The 22,402-nt window shown below is 39.5% G+C and overlaps 1 protein-coding gene across 1 annotated transcript in view; it reads left to right on the forward strand.

Annotated features, from left to right (window-relative positions):
• LOC124722823 (molybdenum cofactor biosynthesis protein 1-like) overlaps window positions 1-22,402 on the forward strand; it is a 61,462-nt gene that overhangs the window by 12,034 nt on the left and 27,026 nt on the right. Inside the window, exon 5 of the mRNA XM_047247947.1 lies at window positions 17,423-17,647. Within this exon, the coding sequence (XP_047103903.1) occupies window positions 17,423-17,647 (225 nt within the window). The remainder of the gene's footprint in view (window positions 1-17,422; window positions 17,648-22,402) is intronic.

Here is a 22,402-nt window from a genome sequence, read left to right on the forward strand (position 1 = left end):
GGGCAGCTCATTTTGTATTATTGGGAAACAGGAAAGTGCATGCCACAGATATCGCATGTGAATTGGGGTGGCAGTCATTAAAGCAAAAGCATTTTGCTGGAGCAGGTTCTTAAAATTTCAATCATCAACTTTCTCCTCCGAATGTGAAAATATTTTGTTAGAGCCCTCTTACATAGGGAGGAAGGTTTATCTGTTTAGCAAGAGTAATAGAAGGCAGATTTCAGACTACCTAACAGATCAAAACGAAAATTTCTGTTCCGACACTGACAATGTTGAGTGTTTATGGAAAAAGTTCAAGGCAATCGTAAAATGCGTTTTAGACAGGTACGTGCCGAGTAAAACTGTGAGGGACGGGAAAAACCCACCGTGGTACAACAACAAAGTTAGGAAACTACTGCGAAAGCAAAGAGAGCTCCACTCCAAGTTTAAACGCAGCCAAAACCTCTCAGACAAACAGAATCTAAACGATGTCAAAGTTAGCGTAAGGAGGGCTATGCGTGAAGCGTTCATTGAATTCGAAAGTAAAATTCTATGTACCGACTTGACAGAAAATCCTAGGAAGTTCTGGTCTTACGTTAAATCAGTAAGTGGCTCGAAACAGCATATCCAGACACTACGGGATGATGATGGCATTGAAACAGAGGATGACACGCGTGAAGCTGAAATACTAAACACCTTTTTCCAAAGCTGTTTCACAGAGGAAGACCGCACTGCGGTTCCTTCTCTAAATCCTCGCACAAACGAAAAAATGGCTGACATCGAAATAAGTGTCCAAGGAATAGAAAAGCAACTGGAATCACTCAATAGAGGAAAGTCCACTGGACCTGACGGGATACCAATTCGATTCTACACAGAGTACGCGAAAGAACTTGCCCCCCTTCTAACAGCCGTGTACCGCAAGTCTCTAGAGGAACGGAAGGTTCCAAATGATTGGAAAAGAGCACAGATAGTCCCAGTCTTCAAGAAGGGTCGTCGAGCAGATGCGCAAAACTATAGACCTATATCTCTTACGTCGATCTCTTGTAGAATTTTAGAACATGTTTTTTGCTCGCGTATCATGTCATTTCTGGAAACCCAGAATCTACTATGTAGGAATCAACATGGATTCCGGAAACAGCGATCGTGTGAGACCCAACTCGCCTTATTTGTTCATGAGACCCAGAAAATATTAGATACAGGCTCCCAGGTAGATGCTATTTTTCTTGACTTCCGGAAGGCGTTCGATACAGTTCCGCACTGTCGCCTGATAAGCAAAGTAAGAGCCTACGGAATATCAGACCAGCTGTGTGGCTGGATTGAGAAGTTTTTGGCAAACAGAACACAGCATGTTGTTATCAATGGAGAGACGTCTACAGACGTTAAAGTAACCTCTGGCGTGCCACAGGGGAGTGTTATGGGACCATTGCTTTTCACAATATATATAAATGACTTAGTAGATAGTGTCGGAAGTTCCATGCGGCTTTTCGCGGATGATGCTGTAGTATACATGGAAGCTGCTGCATTAGAAAATTGTAGCGAAATACAGGAAGATCTGCAGCGGATAGGCACTTGGTGCAGGGAGTGGCAACTGACCCTTAACATAGACAAATGTAATGTATTGCGAATACATAGAAAGAAGGATCCTTTATTGTATGATTATATGATAGCGGAACAAACACTGGTAGCAGTTACTTCTGTAAAATATCTGGGAGTATGCGTACGGAACGATTTGAAGTGGAATGATCATATAAAACTAATTGTTGGTAAGGCGGGTACCAGGTTGAGATTCATTGGGAGAGTGCTTAGAAAATGTAGTCCATCAACAAAGGAGGTGGCTTACAAAACACTCGTTCGACCTATACTTGAGTATTGCTCATCAGTGTGGGATCCGTACCAGGTCGGGTTGACGGAGGAGATAGAGAAGATCCAAAGAAGAGCGGCGCGTTTCGTCACTGGGTTATTTGGTAACCGTGATAGCGTTACGGAGATGTTTAATAAACTCAAGTGGCAGACTCTGCAAGAGAGGCGCTCTGCATCGCGGTGTAGCTTGCTCGCCAGGTTTCGAGGGGGTGCGTTTCTGGATGAGGTATCGAATATATTGCTTCCCCCTACTTATACATCCCGAGGAGATCACGAATGTAAAATTAGAGAGATTAGAGCGCGCACGGAGGCTTTCAGACAGTCGTTCTTCCCGCGAACCATACGCGACTGGAACAGGAAAGGGAGGTAATGACAGTGGCACGTAAAGTGCCCTCCGCCACACACCGTTGGGTGGCTTGCGGAGTATCAATGTAGATGTAGATGTAGATGTAGAGGGAGAAATGATCATTGTAATAAAATAAGAGGAATCAGAGCTTGTACGGAAATATTGAAGTGTTTGGTTTTCCTCAAATGCTGTAGGGGGGTGGAATGGTAGATAAATAGGTTGAGGGTGGTTCTCTGAACCCTCTGCCAGCATTTGATTGTGAATTACAGACTAGTCATGCAGATATAGATAGTGTATATAGGCTTTCAATATTGTGCACTGATTCTCTAATTTTATACATTGCTCAAATACTTTCGTGGCACTTTGGAGTGACCCCTTCAAAATAACACTTTACCAGTCTTCTTAATATGTATTTCGGTAACCAGGTTGATAAGAAGTTACAACAATACTCTCTTATTACTCCCCAGTTTTGGGTTATATTAATGAACAAGATCGCCGCAGTGTTCCATAACAATTACGGGCTGAAGTTTGCTGCTGATGGAGCCAATATGATTTTCTGTGTTTCTGAGCATACAGGTTGTGTACGCTGTTTGGAGTCTGGTGTATGCTGAATCAAATGTTTTTATTGTTGTGATCTTCCATCTGAAGATTGGTTTCATGGAGTTGCCCATGCTAGCTTACCCTGTGTGAACCTCTTCACCTCTGCGTAACTACTGCAGTGTACAATAACTTGAACTTGCTTACTGCAGTCAGTTTTTGGTCTCCTACAGTTGTTACCCCCATTATATTCACAGATGACCACATATTGTGGAAATTGCATATTGTAATGTAGGATGCAATAATAACGTACGGAAAGTTTCTGTTGAAAATTACGAATTATTTAGGAATAAAGGAGATGGCTCACCAAAAGGCAGAAGCACTGTCTCATCGATAGGCACAAGAACAAAAGGTATGTAGAATGAGATTTTCACCGTGCAGTGGAGTGTGCACTGATATGAAACTTCCTGGCAGATTAAAACTGTGTGCCGGACCAAGAGTCAAACTTGGGACCTTTGCCTTTTGTGGGCAAGTGCTCTACCATCTGAGCTATCCATGCACGACTCACGACCCGTCCTCACAGCTTTACTTCCACCAGTACCTCGCCTTCTACCTTCCAAACTAAAAGGTACGTTGCTTGGCGAGCTTCCAGAATGCACTTTCTTTTTCTAGCTGTAGGGAAAACATGCGCGCGCGCACACGCACACACACACGCACACACACACACATACACACACACACACACACTCACATGCGCATGTCTCCTTATGCTGTGGTCGCTCAACTGCCAGCTCTTTACTGGCCCACGGTGAGTGTTCTGGAGTGAGGTGGGGCTTTAGAGTAGGGTAGGATGGGGTGGGTTGAGGCAATGTGAGAGATGGAGAGAGATGGGAGGGGTTTGGAGGGAAGCATTTGGTGGCTCGTGGGAGAGTGGGGAGCCATCTGTGGGCTAGCTAGGGGTGCAGGTAGAGGGGTCAGGCGACAGACAGCTGGGCACTCATAGACTAGGGTGTGACGTGAGATAACAGCACACAACTAGCTGATTTGGGTGGGGGCGAGAGGGGGGGGAGCGGCGTGTGTGTGTGTGGGGGGGGGGGGGGGGGGGGCGGGGGGCTGGGAGTTAACTTGGATTTAGGCCAGGAAGCAAAGGATGTGCTGTAAGTATGGCTACGAAAGTTGAGTATTCTTAAATAAGATCAGCTGGTGCCAATGTATTGGAAAGTAACTGGCACACAAAGTGCAATTGTGGCTTCTTTTTCTTTATGAATTTTGAATAGTCTGCAGAGCAAATTGAATTAGGAGGATCAGGCATTTGTGTGGGTCTAGGAAAGTAAATTGTAGAGCCAGATAAAAGGCGCGCAAGACAGGAGGGGTACTACTACTCATCACTGCTGTATCGTGCTACTAGTACGTGTCAGCGTGAGTGCACCGAGAGTGGTGTTGCCGTACATGCGTCTTTAAATTGGTCACCGACTGATCATTGCAGGCTGGCTGCTGTATTCCGTCTCTGGGAGCCAAGCGTGCGGCGCGGTCCCTGCCGTGCCATCTGCTGATGACTCGCACATATATAAGTGTGGAACAGTGCTGACTGACTCTCTGTGTGATTCTAGTTTGTAATGTGCACATCAGTGTTCTGTGTCTTGTTGAGTCCTTAGAGGCATATTGTTTGGAGGTTATTATTAAAGCCATATTTGTGCGACTTGGATCACACTTCAGTATTTATTTATTTATTTAATTATTTATTTATTTCTTGTTCCATAGATCCAGTTAGTGAGTCAATCACAAGGATATAGAACGTGTCAAATTGTACAGGTTTCAATTTAAACTTACAATAAATACAAGGGCAATTCAATGGCAAATTGTACATAGTTTAAGTAAGACATACTATAAATACAGTAACAGATACACTGTCAGCTAGACAACATAACAACCGTTTGACAGAAAAAGGAGTTTCAAATAAAGGTTAAAGATAAGAGCACAAAGTTAAATCAGATATTAGGCCTACAAGAGTAAATACATGTACAGCCAATCTGTTGTTGCAAAAAGTGTGCTAATGCCCAAATGCACAATAAAATCAATTGAACTACTTCTAGACACAATAAGTTTAGTGATGGTATACATTTTATTTCAGGTATTCATCCACAGTATAATAAGATTTCTCTGTCAGGTAATCTTTGAGAACTAGTTTAAATTTTGGCAGTTCTGTATGAACACATTTGATATGTAGTGGTAGAGCATTGAACAACTTAATGCTGGAGTAGTAAACTCCTTTTTGTACCAGAGTGAGACGTTTCATTTCTAAATGTAGATTGTTTTTGTTTCTGGTGTTATAACCATGGAATTTACTGTTGTCTTGGTAGATGGAATAATTTTTGCACACAAAGGTCAGCAAGGAAAAATTAAACTGTGAGGCAGTTGTTAGGATATCTATCTTCTGAAACAAGTGCCTGCAAGAGTGTCTTTGATGGACCCCACACATTATTCTGATTGCTTTTTTTTGGATGGTGAAAACTTTTTTTGCAAGTAGTTGGTTCCCCCAGAATATGATAGCATATGACATCAATGAGTGGAAGTTGCCAAAGTAGGCAACCTTAATAGAGTCAACTTCAGCCACTGAAGAAATTACCCGTAATGAAAATGTTGCCGAGCTAAGTTTTTTACATAGATGAAGAATGTGAACTGACCAATTACATTTACTGTCTATGTAAGCACCCAGGAATTTTGTGTCTTCAACTTTCTGTATTGGTTGATCTCTACATTTTATGTCAATTTCATCGGGATTACTTTGTGATGTATGGAACCTCATATAATGAGTTTTATCTGCATTGAGTGAGAGACCATTTGAGGAGAACCAATTTAAGATGTCATTAAAAACAGTATTTGTAGTTTTTTCAAGATCATCATCAATCAAATCGTCAATTAGAATTGTGGTATCATCGGCAAACAGGGTAAATTTGCTGTTTGTCTCAGAACAAAGAGGAAGATCATTAATAAAGATGAGGAAAAGCAGTGGGCGCAAAACGGAGCCTTGAGGCACACCACACGTTATCGTGCCCCATTCAGACGAGGCAGGTTCTCCAGAAGAGCCATTTAGCATTACAGTCTGCTTCCGATCCTGTAGATATGATTGTAGCCGCAAGCCAACAGTACCACCTAAACCATAGTATTCTGCCTTTTTCCAAAGAATTTGGTGGTTTACACAGTCAAAGGCTTTCATAAGATCGCAAAAAATACCCACTGGAGACATTTTTTTGTTAATGGCTTCCAGAACTTGGTTGCTGAAAGAGAATATTGCCTGTTCACTACAAAGACCGGCACGAAAACCAAACTGATTTTTGCTTAAGATACTATGGTAGTTGAGATGGTCTACAATCCTCCTGTGCATGAGTTTTTCTAGAATTTTCGAGAAGGTAGTTAATAGGGATATTGGGCGATAGTTTGTAACAATGCTTTTATCCCCTTTTTTAAAGAGAGGAATCACTACAGCCAACTTAAGTCTGTCAGGGACAATCCCATCTTGTAGGGATGCATTGTATATGTTGCATAAGACGGGACTAACAAATTTATAACAGTGTTTCAGAATTTTACTAGAAATATTGTCCACACCAGCAGAATTTTTATTTTTTAATGATCTAATTACTCTTATGACTTCGCTTACAGTAACTGGAGATAAGGATAACTGTGGGATTCTGTTGCTAATAGCTTTCTGTAGGAGGGACAATGATTCTTCCATGGAACCATTACAGCCTGTCTTCTCTGCTGCTCTCAAAAAGTGGTTATTAAATATTTCTGCAACCAACTCAGGTTTCTTAATGATACTGTCCCCTGTTTTAATCTCTACCTGAGACATGTTCCCTGTTGTCCTGCCAGTTTCCCTCTTTATTACATTCCATATAGTTTTAATTTTATTTTCTGAGCTTTCAATTTCTGATTTTATGCACATATTTTTAGATTTATTTATAACCTTCTTGAGAATGCTACAGTAAAGTTTGTAGTGTTGTCGTTTCTTTGGATCATTACAAGTCCTGAGAGAACTTTATAACATCCTCTTTGTTCTACAAGATGTTGTTATCCCTGTAGTGATCCAAGACTTCTTGGCATTGCCTATATGACTATTTCTAACTACTTTTTTGGGAAAGATGGACTCAAATACAGACATGAATTCATTTAAAAATGAATTGTACTTTTTGTTTACATCTGTTTCCCTATAAACTCGGCTCCAGTCTATCTATTTTAGGCTATCATTGAATTTTTTAAGGCCCTGTTCATTTATTATCCTAAAAGATTTCCAAGAATGCTCGGAACTGTTGCACACACTGATGTAATTGAGCCTAAGCAATTGACCACCATGATCAGAAAGGCCAAGGATTGGATGTACAGTGATCTCATTCCATGTAGACTTATCTATAAATATATTATCTATCAGACTTTTACTGTTAACAGTAACCCGAGTTGGGAAATCTACTATTGCCATCAGATTATAAGACTCCATTAAATGTACTAAATCAGCTTTACTATTGCTCTCATTTAGGAAATCAACATTAAAGTCACCAGAAATTATCAAGTTCTTGGGCTTTGAGTACAGTATGGATAATGAAGAATCTAAGTGCTTAAGAAATACATTCAAATTCCCTGAGGGAGATCTATACAGTGCTAACACTACAGCCGTGAAGTCATTTACAGTAATCTCAACACCACATACTTCAATTTGTTGCTCTATACAATGGCTCTTTAAATCTAATGCATTGTAAGATATGTTGTTTTTTACATAAATTACCACTCTACATTCTTCCATGATGGTTCTTGAGTAATGCACTGCCTGACACACAGTATTACTTGGTTAGTACATCACCACAAACATATGCACCGGGAATGTACATCCTTTGACAGTTTGCTATGTCTCTCTCTTCTAGGACTGACATGGTAGCTGCCTTGCATTTCTTAATGACTCTGACCTTGTCAACCACAAACCGAATCTTAGTACAGTCATGATTTCCCTGAAGAGATTACATGACAGCAGAGACTTGTAAAATTGTGTTACCCATTTCTCTAGCCAGTGAAGATTCATTCTATACCTTCAGATACAGTGTCATGTAGGAGTAGAACAGCAAGAAATACGGAGCTCCTCTAACAGTAATGACAGTTTATCACCTCCCAACACTACATGTGCCAATGTTTCAGTGCATTTTTGAATATGTTTGTTAACAGATTCATCAACACAACAAAAATTTACGATCTCAGTAGCATCTTATTTCTTAACTCATACTTTACTATTCATCAGAATCTTCATTGCTGCTCTTTGATTCGTCAGAGCTCCCTGCTGTACTTTGTTTTATTTCATAGTTAGAATTAGTTGAAATACCACCTACCGTATTTACTCAAATCTAAGCCGCACTCAAACCTGAAAAATGAGACTCGAAATAAAGGAAGGAAAAAAAAAATTCTTGAATCTAAGCTGCACCTGAAATTTGAGACTCGAAGTTCAAGGGGAGAGAAAAGTTTTAGGCCACACCTCCAAATCGAAACAAAGTCGGTCCATTGTAATATGAGACACAACTTAGGTCGAATCATTGACGATACAGCTACAGTAGTTTGGTTCGAGTCGTAAGCTTAGCAGTTAAGCTTTACCAGGTAGCCTTTGCTATGCGTCGGGCGCTCCGTCCGTATTTATACTGGTACCCTTCCTTTTTCACATGCATCGTCTGGTTTGAATCGATTGCTTATTTTGCTTTGATCTGATAAGTGCCGTTTTCCTTGTTATAGGCGTTTATGTCACTCTAAGCTGAAAATGCATTACTGTACTGTGTCATGCATTGTTTGTCGCATTCTGATAGTGCGTGTTTGCGGACTGTCATCGCTCGCGGCATGGCTTGCTTTTGTGCACGCTACCGCCGCCTACAATTTTTTTTTAAAAAAAAAAAAAAAAAAAAAAAAAAAAAAAAAGAGAGAGAGAGAGAGAGAGAGAGAAATCATCTCATTAGCGGAACAATGGCAAGAGACTACTATTTCTTGTTACTTACACTGCTGCTTTCTTTGATAATGATCAACAAGAACCAAATAATAGACTGCGTATGATAGAACATGTTCTGAACGAGAGTTAGGCGAAAATTTTTCTCCATTTGAAAATCTTTGCGGCCGCTTCTTTAGTACATCAAATTCTGCACAGAAATTAGAGTCATCTTAGATTTAAAAATCTAGTCAGTTGCCGTACTTCATTTCGGACTGTATCACTATTAGGCATAAGAATAATACGAATATAAACATGACACGATACGTATATTCTTCCGCGTTTGCTGTTGTCTCACTCTAGTTTCGTAGTTTATTAGGCAGACAGGATTTAAATAAGATAGCAGCAAACACGAAAGAATACGTGGCAAAATGTTTATATTTGTATTACTCTTATGATGAAGAGAATACTGCATGTGATTCACATTTCATCAGGTTCCTATTAGCAACCATCTCTTCTCACAGGTAGGAAAAAATTCAGAACGTAGAGTTGGCCATATTGACAAACATCCCAAACACTCTTGCCCGTCGGATTTTCGTAATACATTGAAGTTCTGCTACATTCGAAGATGAACAATACGGAATTTGTATTTACTTCGTTGGATAATGTATGAAAATTGTCTTCCACCTTTTTTTTAAATTTATTTACTGACGCAGAGGTTTTGGCGCCAGTATTTATCTTTGTGCCTACGAAGCATGCCTGTGTAGCGCTACATATATTCGACGGCAGAAGTTAGTTGTGGCAGCACCTACCGACATTTTTCAGAACTTCCACTTGCTTTGCACTCGAATCTAAGCCGCAGGTGGTTTTTTGGATTACAAAAACCGGAAAAAAAGAGCGGCTTAGATTTGAGTAAATACGGTACATCCTCTCCTTTGGATTCAACTTCTTAAGTATTATCTTTCAAGTCAACACCTGCTAATCTGTGAGACCGAAATGATGAGCCATACTACTCTATTTCACTGTGCCTGTTTGTTTCATTTGTATAACATTTTATTCCATCACAGATGCTGCACTTACAGTTTCATATATGCATTGCAGCAGCAGACACAATAAAAGTAGCAATCAGCAGTGCTTAGTTTGTTGAATGGGTAAAAAATATGCCATTGTCCCAGTTCCACATATCCCCAAAATTTGATTCTGCCAAATTCTGTACTCTCTGAAATCGAATGTTTAATCCAAAGATGAAAGTGAACAAGTTTGATGCAGTATTGCTAATATTGTTTATTACTCATCTTGCTGAATGAAATGCATACCATGTCCTTTCTGAAAGGTTTGCAGAATTAATGCACATACCAGTTTTCTAAAAACTTACATTGAGATTGTGCTCTCCTCCCTCTTGTACAAATTAGTAGAGCCCTTCGGATTACTCCACAATATGCCTCTTGGCAAGGTGGTAACGACAGTATTATCAAATGATAGATTGGCACTCACTGTATAGTGTAGATGTTGTGTTGCAGGCAGGGGAAAAAAAAAAAAAAATACACCACCTATTAAACACGTAAGCTTTTGGTGCAAACCCCCCCCCCCCCCTTCCCACACACACACACACACACATGCGCGCAAATGCAGATCACACATACATGACCACTGTCTCTGGCTGCTAGGGCCAGACTGGGAGCAACTGCGCATCATGGGAGAAACAACGGTCGCGTGTGTGTGTGTGTGTGTGTGTGTGTGTGTGTGTGTGTGTGTGTGTGTGTGTGTGTGTTTTGTCCACTTTGGAAGAAGACTTTCTGATCGAAAGCTTATGTGCTTAGTAGTCTTTTTTGTTGTGCTTGTCTGTGACCTAACATCTCCTGTATACAGTGAATAGCAATGTATCTTTTTTATAATATGGTCATTATTCCAGCCTAGATTTTCTATTGTTTGTTTCCTTTTAAGACCTTATAAAGACAGTTACTGACAATTTCTTTTTTCTTATTGGAGAAAAGTAAAACCATATGGGGGCCAGACGTAGATTGTAAATGAATATGGAATAGAGTATTTTTATTTTCCCTGTATGCAGTGTCAATAACATCACCTCACACACTTAATTTCTGGCAGCACCTCCTTCTCAACACATGACTGTTCCCCACCACCTCACCATAGTCTTCAAGTAACATCCTATAGCACTTCTGGGTGGACAAATAGATGAAGGATGTAGTTTAAAACAGTATAACTAAACTTAAAAGTCAAACTGCCCTTTTATAGAGACTGCCATCATTATTTAAACATAATAAACAACATCAAAACAGTCAAAAGAATTTTTTTTTCAAAAGAGCAGAAAATTGTAGTGAAATTCATGAAAGGATTGTTTTAAATTGTTATATCTTAAATCAATAAGTATGTCAGCATTTCCCAGGATTTTCTGGCTTAATTAAGACTAGGTCATGCCACCACAGTGGTCAGACAGTGGACCTGCCTTCGAGAGGACAACGGACCCGAGTCCCATCGGGCCATCAAAATTTGGGTTTTCCTTGATTTCCCTAAAGGATTTAAGACAAATGCTGGGATGGTTCCTTTGAAAAAGATGACATTCGGCTGAGGAAGCTAATTTCTGTGGCACGTCTGATGACACAGTGCTGGTGGAAGCATGAGTATTTCAGAGCACACCATTCATTGCACATTGTTAAACATAGGGCTCTGCTGCTGACAACCCCCGTATGTTCCCATGTTGACAACACTGCTGAATTACAATTTCTGTGGCTCAGGAGCATTGAGATTGGGCAGTGAATCAATAGAAATGTGTCATCTGGTTGAATCATTCGTGTTTCGCATTACACCTGCTTGACGGTTTTGTGCACATACACCGTCAACAGAGTGAATTGGTGCTTGAAAGGTGCACTTTGCTACAGACTTAGGCCAGTGGGAGCAATATTATGCTATGGAGGACATTCACCTGGTCTTCTGTGGGTCCTGTGGTAGTAACTGAAGGCTCCATAACAGCTTTGTTCTGTGTGAACATTATTGTGCACTGTCCACACCCTGTCTCTAATGAAGGTGACATGTTTCAACAATATGGCTTTCAGTGTCACGAGGCCAGAATCAAATTCACCCCTTCTGAATCTGATGGAATACATCTGTGATGCTATCAGATACCAGTTCTGCACCCAGAAACCACTGATCTCCAATTTATGGGAATTACATGACCTGTGCTTACACATGCGGTGCTGCATAATGCTGGGAACATACCTCACATAATGCTGGGAACATACCTGAAATTTGTTGAACTTGTCCCACACAAAATCACTGCTGTATTGTGTTCCAACAGTGGACAAACACATTATCAAACAGGAGGTCATAGTGTTTTGTCTCATCAGTTTATATATTCAATGCTTGAATGAAAGGTGTGCTCTTTTCCTTCTTTCTGCCATTGCATGTATGTGTAAAGCAGGATGTTCTACCATTTGGGTTTGTTTATAAGAAGGCTGTCAGTATTACCACCTGCACAAATACTAAATGCTCCTTTTGTGAAGACCTTTTATCTTGAGAACACTTTTAACTTTGTTTCACAAATGGCAGCACAGTTTCAAGAAAGCTTCTTAATTTAATGTAATAGTTAAAATAATACCTTTAGCAAAAGATGTGTGCGTTGGAGTGGGGAAAAAGATTGGAGATGTATGTAGTTTAATTTTCGTAAATTGTTAAGAAGGTTAACAGCTTGGCATGCTAAGATAAATTCAGACATTCTCCAAAAGGAGAGAAAAAGATTAATTTAACAGAATCAGTGAGGTATACAAATATAACAACAGACTTGTAGAACCATTATTTTGTAGGTTAGATTAGATTAGATTCAGCATTTGTTCCAAGACCCAAAACATGAGATGATTCTCATGGGTGAGTAACATGCCAGAAAGTATAACATAAAAAATATGAAACATTTGAATACCCTGATCATTTGTCAGGACATGATGATGCGCAACGGTCGTGTGTGTGTGTGTGTGTGTGTGTGTGTGTGTGTGTGTGTGGGTTTTGTCCACTTTGGAAGAAGACTTTCTGATCGAAAGCTTATGTGTTTAGTACTCTTTTTTGTTATGCTTGTCTGTGACCTAACATCTCCTGTATACAGTGAATAGCAATGTATCTTTTTTATAATATGGTCATTATTCCAGCCTAGATTTTCTATTGTTTGTTTCCTTTTAAGACCTTATAAAGACAGTTACTGACAATTTCTTTTTTCTTATTGGAGAAAAGTAAAACCATATGGGGGCCAGACGAAGATTGTAAATGAATATGGAATAGAGTATTTTTATTTTCCCTGTATGCAGTGTCAATAACGTCACCTCACACACTTAATTTCTGGCAGCACCTCCTTCTCAACACATGACTGTCCCCCACCACCTCACCATAGTCTTCAAGTTATATCCTATAGCACTTCTGGGTGGACAAATAGATGAAGGATGTAGTTTAAAACAGTATAACTAAACTTAAAAGTCAAACTGCCCTTTTATAGAGACTGCCATCATTATTTAAACATAATAAACAACATCAAAACAGTCAAAAGAATTTTTTTTTCAAAAGAGCAGAAAATTGTAGTGAAATTCATGAAAGGATTGTTTTAAATTGTTATATCTTAAATCAATAAGTATGTCAGCATTTCCCAGGATTTTCTGGCTTAATTAAGACTAGGTCATGCCACCACAGTGGTCAGACAGTGGACTTGCCTTCGAGAGGACAACGGACCCGAGTCCCATCGGGCCATCAAAATTTGGGTTTTCCTTGATTTCCCTAAAGGATTTAAGACAAATGCTGGGATGGTTCCTTTGAAAAAGATGACATTCGGCTGAGGAAGCTAATTTCTGTGGCACGTCTGATGACACAGTGCTGGTGGAAGCACGAGTATTTCAGAGCACACCATTCATTGCACATTGTTAAACATAGGGCTCTGCTGCTGACAACCCCCGTATGTTCCCATGTTGACAACACTGCTGAATTACAATTTCTGTGGCTCAGGAGCATTGAGACTGGGCAGTGAATCAATAGAAATGTGTCATCTGGTTGAATCATTTGTGTTTCGCATTACACCTGCTTGACGGTTTTGTGCACATACACCGTCAACAGAGTGAATTGGTGCTTGAAAGGTGCACTTTGCTACAGACTTAGGCCAGTGGGAGCAATATTATGCTATGGAGGACATTCACCTGGTCTTCTGTGGGTCCTGTGGTAGTAACTGAAGGCTCCATAACAGCTTTGTTCTGTGTGAACATTATTGTGCACTGTCCACACCCTGTCTCTAATGAAGGTGACATGTTTCAACAATATGACTTTCAGTGTCACGAGGCCAGAATCAAATTCACCCCTTCTGAATCTGATGGAATACATCTGTGATGCTATCAGATACCAGTTCTGCACCCAGAAACCACTGATCTCCAATTTATGGGAATTACATGACCTGTGCTTAGACATGCGGTGCTGCATAATGCTGGGAACATACCTCACATAATGCTGGGAACATACCTGAAATTTGTTGAACTTGTCCCACACAAAATCACTGCTGTATTTGTTCCAACAGTGGACAAACACATTATCAAACAGGAGGTCATAGTGTTTTGTCTCATCAGTTTATATATTCAATGCTTGAATGAAAGGTGTGCTCTTTTCCTTTTTTCTGCCATTGCGTGTATGTGTAAAGCAGGATGTTCTACCATTTGGGTTTGTTTATATGAAGGCTGTCAGTATTACCACCTGCACAGATACTAAATGCTCCTTTTGTGAAGACCTTTTATCTTGAGAACACTTTTAACTTTGTTTCACAAATGGCAGCACAGTTTCAAGAAAGCTTCTTAATTTAATGTAATAGTTAAAATAATACCTTCAGCAAAAGATGTGTGCGTTGGAGTGGGGAAAAAGATTGGAGATGTATGTAGTTTAATTTTCGTAAATTGTTAAGAAGGTTAACAGCTTGGCATGCTAAGATAAATTCAGACATTCTCCAAAAGGAGAGAAAAAGATTAATTTAACAGAATCAGTGAGGTATACAAATATAACAACAGACTTGTAGAACCATTATTTTGTAGGTTAGATTAGATTAGATTCAGCATTTGTTCCAAGACCCAAAACATGAGATGATTCTCATGGGTGAGTAACATGCCAGAAAGTATAACATAAAAAATATGAAACATTTGAATACCCTGATCATTTGTCAGGACATGATGATGCGCAACGGTCGTGTGTGTGTGTGTGTGTGTGTGTGTGTGTGTGTGAGTGTGTGTGTGTGTGTGTTTTGTCCACTTTGGAAGAAGACTTTCTGATCGAAAGCTTATGTGTTTAGTAGTCTTTTTTGTTATGCTTGTCTGTGACCTAACATCTCCTGTATACAGTGAATAGCAATGTATCTTTTTTATAATATGGTCATTATTCCAGCCTAGATTTTCTATTGTTTGTTTCCTTTTAAGACCTTATAAAGACAGTTACTGACAATTTCTTTTTTCTTATTGGAGAAAAGTAAAACCATATGGGGGCCAGACGAAGATTGTAAATGAATATGGAATAGAGTATTTTTATTTTCCCTGTATGCAGTGTCAATAACGTCACCTCACACACTTAATTTCTGGCAGCACCTCCTTCTCAACACATGACTGTCCCCCACCACCTCACCATAGTCTTCAAGTTATATCCTATAGCACTTCTGGGTGGACAAATAGATGAAGGATGTAGTTTAAAACAGTATAACTAAACTTAAAAGTCAAACTGCCCTTTTATAGAGACTGCCATCATTATTTAAACATAATAAACAACATCAAAACAGTCAAAAGAATTTTTTTTTCAAAAGAGCAGAAAATTGTAGTGAAATTCATGAAAGGATTGTTTTAAATTGTTATATCTTAAATCAATAAGTATGTCAGCATTTCCCAGGATTTTCTGGCTTAATTAAGACTAGGTCATGCCACCACAGTGGTCAGACAGTGGACCTGCCTTCGAGAGGACAACGGACCCGAGTCCCATCGGGCCATCAAAATTTGGGTTTTCCTTGATTTCCCTAAAGGATTTAAGACAAATGCTGGGATGGTTCCTTTGAAAAAGATGACATTCGGCTGAGGAAGCTAATTTCTGTGGCACGTCTGATGACACAGTGCTGGTGGAAGCATGAGTATTTCAGAGCACACCATTCATTGCACATTGTTAAACATAGGGCTCTGCTGCTGACAACCCCCGTATGTTCCCATGTTGACAACACTGCTGAATTACAATTTCTGTGGCTCAGGAGCATTGAGACTGGGCAGTGAATCAATAGAAATGTGTCATCTGGTTGAATCATTCGTGTTTCGCATTACACCTGCTTGACGGTTTTGTGCACATACACCGTCAACAGAGTGAATTGGTGCTTGAAAGGTGCACTTTGCTACAGACTTAGGCCAGTGGGAGCAATATTATGCTATGGAGGACATTCACCTGGTCTTCTGTGGGTCCTGTGGTAGTAACTGAAGGCTCCATAACAGCTTTGTTCTGTGTGAACATTATTGTGCACTGTCCACACCCTGTCTCTAATGAAGGTGACATGTTTCAACAATATGACTTTCAGTGTCACGAGGCCAGAATCAAATTCACCCCTTCTGAATCTGATGGAATACATCTGTGATGCTATCAGATACCAGTTCTGCACCCAGAAACCACTGATCTCCAATTTATGGGAATTACATGACCTGTGCTCAGACATGCGGTGCTGCATAATGCTGGGAACATACCTCACATAATGCTGGGAACATACCTGAAATTTGTTGAACTTGTCCCACACAAAATCACTGCTGTATTTGTTCCAACAGTGGACAAACACATTATCAAACAGGAGGTCATAGTGTTTTGTCTCATCAGTTTATATATTCAATGCTTGAATGAAAGGTGTGCTCTTTTCCTTTTTTCTGCCATTGCGTGTATGTGTAAAGCAGGATGTTCTACCATTTGGGTTTGTTTATATGAAGGCTGTCAGTATTACCACCTGCACAGATACTAAATGCTCCTTTTGTGAAGACCTTTTATCTTGAGAACACTTTTAACTTTGTTTCACAAATGGCAGCACAGTTTCAAGAAAGCTTCTTAATTTAATGTAATAGTTAAAATAATACCTTCAGCAAAAGATGTGTGCGTTGGAGTGGGGAAAAAGATTGGAGATGTATGTAGTTTAATTTTCGTAAATTGTTAAGAAGGTTAACAGCTTGGCATGCTAAGATAAATTCAGACATTCTCCAAAAGGAGAGAAAAAGATTAATTTAACAGAATCAGTGAGGTATACAAATATAACAACAGACTTGTAGAACCATTATTTTGTAGGTTAGATTAGATTAGATTCAGCTTTTGTTCCAAGACCCAAAACATGAGATGATTCTCATGGGTGAGTAACATGCCAGAAAGTATAACATAAAAAATATGAAACATTTGAATACCCTGATCATTTGTCAGGAGATTGTCAAACTAGGTGAATACAATACAAACTGGAACAGCTTTTTTTTTCAGAATTGATATGCTGTCAGACTGAAATATTGTTATGCACTACTAATAAATCTATCAAACAAAAATACATAATCTTGACTGTTATGACAAAGTGCTCTCAGAACTGAAATCTAACAGACATTCTTATTTATGCTGGCCTAACAGCCACTGTTAAGATATTCATCTATAGAGTAGGATGAGTTGCCTATCAAAAAGTCTTTCAAACTCTGTTTAAACCATGCTTTATCTGATACCAAGTTTTTAATGGTGTCTTTCTTCCACAGATAAATTGTGTTGTAATGCGAGGTTTTAATGAAGATGAAGTGTGCAGTTTTGTGGAGTTAACAAAAGAGAAAAATGTTGATGTAAGATTTATTGAGTACATGCCTTTCAGCGGCAACAAATGGAATGATGGGAAGATGGTCTCATTTAATGAAATGCTCCAAATAATTAGAAAGCAGTGGCCTAATTTTGATCCTCTTCCCAATGGGCCCAATGATACCTCAAAGGTACATGCAGTATTACATATGAACATACATTGAAAATAATTTAATGTTTATGACTTACTACCAATCACAAGAATACTTCACATCTGCTGGTGGTATGAGAGATGGACTGGTTTAGTTACATATTTCTCATCCCATTCAGTAAGTCTGTTCTGGCCTGGGTTTCTCTGCAGCTTTTCTGCAACTCTCCCCATTTCCTAAACCTTGACAAGCCTTTTCTTTCTTCCCTTTTCCTTCCCCTTCATTGTTTCTGCCAGAAGAAGAAGCCACTGGCTCCGAGAGCTTGCACATTTCCATAACTTTAAGGGGAGTTAGAAGGGGAAAACATTCTTTTTCACTTTTTTGGGTTTTTATCTGATTATAAAATTTGCAATTTTCCAAATAAAATGATATGTATATTACTTATAAACTTGCGTGGGAAGTATTTTATTTTATTTTCTAAAATATAATCTACACCAGTTGAAAATGTTAAAATTTTTACATGCATTACTTCAAGACCTAATAAAATCGGTAATTTTTTATATACAGGGTAGACCATTGATCGTGACCAGGCCAAATTTCTCACGAAATAAGTGTCAAACGAAAAAACTACAAAGAACGAAATTTGTCTAGCTCGAAGGGGGAAACCAGCTGGCGCAATGGTTGGCCTGCTATAAGGCACTGCCATAGCTCAAACTGATATCAACTGTGTTTTTTAAAATAAGAACCCCATTTTTTATTACGAATTCGTGTAATACGTAATATCTTAGAAGAAAGATTAAGAAAAGGCAAACCGACATTTCTAGCATTTGTAGACTTAGAGAAAGCTTTTGACAATGTTGACTGGAATACTTTCTTTCAAATTCTAAAGGTGGCAGGGGTAAAATACAGGGAGTGAAAGGCTATTTACAATTTGTACAGAAACCAGATAACAGTTATAAGAGTCGAGGGACATGAAAGGGAAGCAGTGGTTGGGAAGGGAGTAAGACAGGGTTGTAGCCTCTCCCCGATGTTGTTCAATCTGTATATTGAGCAAGCAGTAAAGGAAACAAAAGAAAAATTCAGAGTAGGTATTAAAATTCATGGAGAAGAAATAAAAACTTTGAGGTTCGTTGATGACATTGTAATTCTGTCAGAGACAGCAAAGGACTTGGAAGAGCAGTTGAATGGAATGGACAGTGTCTTGAAAGGAGGATATAAGATGAACATCAACAAAAGCAAAACAAGGATAATGGAATGTAGTCTAATTAAGTCGGGTGATGCTGAGGGAATTAGATTAGGAAATGAGGCACTTAAAGTAGTAAAGGAGTTTTGCTATTTGGGAGCAAAATAACTGATGATGGTCGAAGTAGAGAGGATATAAAATGTAGGCTGGCAATGGCAAGGAAAGCGTTTCTGAAGAAGAGAAATTTGTTAACATCCAGTATTGATTTAAGCGTCAGGAAGTCATTTCTGAAAGTATTCGTATGGAGTGTAGCCATGTATGGAAGTGAAACATGGACGATAAATAGTTTGGACAAGAAGAGAATAGAAGCTTTCGAAATGTGGTGCTACAGAAGAATGCAGAAGATTAGATGGGTAGATCACATAACTAATGAGGAATTATTGAATAGGATTGGGGAGAAAAGAAGTTTGTGGCACAACTTGACCAGAAGAAGGGATCGGTTGGTAGGACATGTTCTGAGGCATCAAGGGATCACCAATTTAGTATTGGAGGGCAGCGTGGAGGGTAAAAATCATAGAGGGAGACCAAGAGATGAATACACTAAGCAGATTCAGAAGGATGTAGGTTGCAGTAGGTACTGGGAGATGAAAAAGCTTGCACAGGATAGAGTAGCATGGAGAGCTGCATCAAACCAGTCTCAGGGCTGAAGACCACAACAACAACAACGTAAAGAAATATGAATGTTTTAGTTGGACCACTTTTTTCGCTTTGTGATAGATGGCGCTGTAATAGTCACAAACATATGGCTCATAATTTTAGACGAACAGTTGGTAACAGGTAGGTTTTTTAAATTAAAATACAGAATGTAGGTACATTTGAACATTTTATTTCGGTTGTTCCAATGTGATACATGTACCTTTGTGAACTTATCATTTCTAAGAACGCATGCTGTTACGGCGTGATTACCTGTGAATACCACATTAATGCAATAAATGCTCAAAATGATGTCTGTCAACCTCAGTGCCTTTGGCAATACGTGTAACAACATTCCTCTCAACAGTGAGTAGTTCGCCTTCCGTAATGTTCACACATGCATTGACAATGCACTGACGCATGTTGTCAGGCATTGTCGGTGGATCACGATAGCAAATATCCTTCAACTTTCCCCACAGAAAGAAATCCGGGGACGTCAGATCCGGTGAACGTGCGGGCCATGGTATGGTGCTTTGACGACCAATCCACCTGTCATGAAATATGCTATTCAATACTGCTTCAACCGCACACAAACTATGTGCTGGACATCCATCATTTTGGAGGTACATCGCCATTCTGTCATGCAGTGAAACATCTAGTAGTAACATTGGTAGAACATTACGCAGGAAATCAGCATACATTGCACCATATAAATTTCCATCGATAAAATGGGGGCCAATTATCCTTCCTCCCTTAATGCCACACCATACATTAACCTGCCAAGGTCGCTGCTGTTCCACTTGTCACTGCCATCGTAGATTTTCCGTTGCCCAATAGTGAATATTATGGCGGTTTAGGTTACCGCTGTTGGTGAATGATGCTTCATTGCTAAATAGAACGCATGCAAAAAATCTTTCATCGTCCCGTAATTTCTCTTATGCCCAGTGGCAGAACTGTACATGACATCCAAAGTCATCGCCATGCAATTCCTGGTGCATAGAAATATGGTACGGGTGCAATCGATGTTGATGTAGCATTCTCAACACCGACGTTTTTGAGATTCCCAATTCTCGCGCAATTTGTCTGCTACTGATGTGTGGATAAGCTGCCCCAGCAGCTAAAACACCTACTAGGGCATCATCATTTGTTGCAGGTCGTGGTTGATGTTTCACATGTGGCTGGACACTTCCTGTTTCCTTAAATAATGTAACTATCCAGCAAATGGTCCGGACACTTCGATGATGTCGTCCAGGATACCGAGCAGCATACATAGCACACGCCCCTTGGGCATTTTGATCACAATAGCCATACATCAACACGATATCAACCTTTTCCGCAATTGGTAAACGGTACATTTTAACACGGGTAATGTATCACGAAGCAAATACCGTCCGCACTGGCGGAATGTTGTGTGATACCACATACTTATATGTTTGTGACTATTACAGCAGCTGGCCAGAGTGGCCGAGCGATGCTAGGCGCTACAGTCTGGAAACGCGCGACCGCTACGGTCGCAGGTTCGAATCCTGCCTCGGGCATGGATGTGTGTGATGTCCTTAGGTTAGTTAGGTTTAAGTAGTTCTAAGTTCTAGGGGACTGATGACCTCAGAAGTTAAGTCCCATAGTGCTCAGAGCCATTTGAACCATTTTTGACTATTACAGCCCCATCTATCACAAAGCGAAAAAAGTGGTCCAGCTAAAACATTCATATTTCTTTACGTACTACATGAATATCTAATAAAAAATGGGGGTTCCTATTTTTAAAAAATGCAGTTGATATGAGTTTGACCTATGGCAGCGGTATCTAGCAGACCAACCATAGCGCTATCTGGTTTCTCCCTTCAAGCTAGACGAATTTCGTTCTTTGTAGTTTTTTCATTTGATGCTTATTTCGTGAGATATTTGGCCCGGTCACTATCAATGGACCACCCTGTAGAAAGCTGTGGATTGCTGTGTTATAAAGGTTAAATTATGTGTTTGTATTGGTAGCACAGTCAAAAATAGTATCGTATCTTTTCATAGTATAAACATGCTTTGTATATCAAAGTGCTAACGTTCTTCCGAGGAAAAGTGACGAATAGACTGGTAAATCTCTCAAAAAGTATGACTCCAAAATGAAGTGTTTTTAAGAAATGTGGGTTTCATGGTAATAAAATTTTGAATAAAGAGAAACATTGTGTTCAGCATGTGGTGTGTGAAGTTACAGACAATGAAATACTGGCAAACTCATGAGTATCTAGAGAAACACCCATTAGTGCTTCGAAGATTAAAATAAAACATAGTGATAACACAGTTATCTCAAAACAAAACTCATGTAAACGGTAGGTTAGGTTATATTCTGCTACATTTACACATCCTAACAGGGGTGTTATGTGAATGTGTGTGCTGTATGTATGTGGAGGGCCAGTTAGTTTACATGAAGACATTGAGGTATCAAATGGACTAGCCAGGAAACTTATCATTAATTCTGCCAGTTGTAAATATACTCATTCATTTTGGAGTTCTGATAAGTGTAAAGATAATTATTTTAAAATAAATATTAGGTGGTTTTATGGATTGAGAGCTATTGGCAAAGGACACACTGCAGCAGAAACAATGTGTGTCGTGATGTATATGCCACGCCCACTTTGTAAAATGGACAAGTATGCAGGATTTATTGGAGCTGCTGTGAGATCTGCTGCATGTGAGTCAATTAAGGGTGCTGCAAATGAAGCTGCTGAAATAAACGATGGTATGATTGACATATCAGTAGCTTTTGGGGCACTTGGTAGAAGCGCAGCTGCAGTTCTAAGAATTCTGTTGCTACAGTGACCAGTGTGGATACTGGAAAGCTAATAGATTTCCAGACTTTAACCAAACATTGTTATAAGTATAAATCAGGGAATGAAGAAGGGCATATTTGTGACAGAAATTATGAAGGA

This window comes from Schistocerca piceifrons, chromosome X, assembly GCF_021461385.2.
Source record: "Schistocerca piceifrons isolate TAMUIC-IGC-003096 chromosome X, iqSchPice1.1, whole genome shotgun sequence".
Taxonomy (NCBI): domain Eukaryota; kingdom Metazoa; phylum Arthropoda; class Insecta; order Orthoptera; family Acrididae; genus Schistocerca; species Schistocerca piceifrons.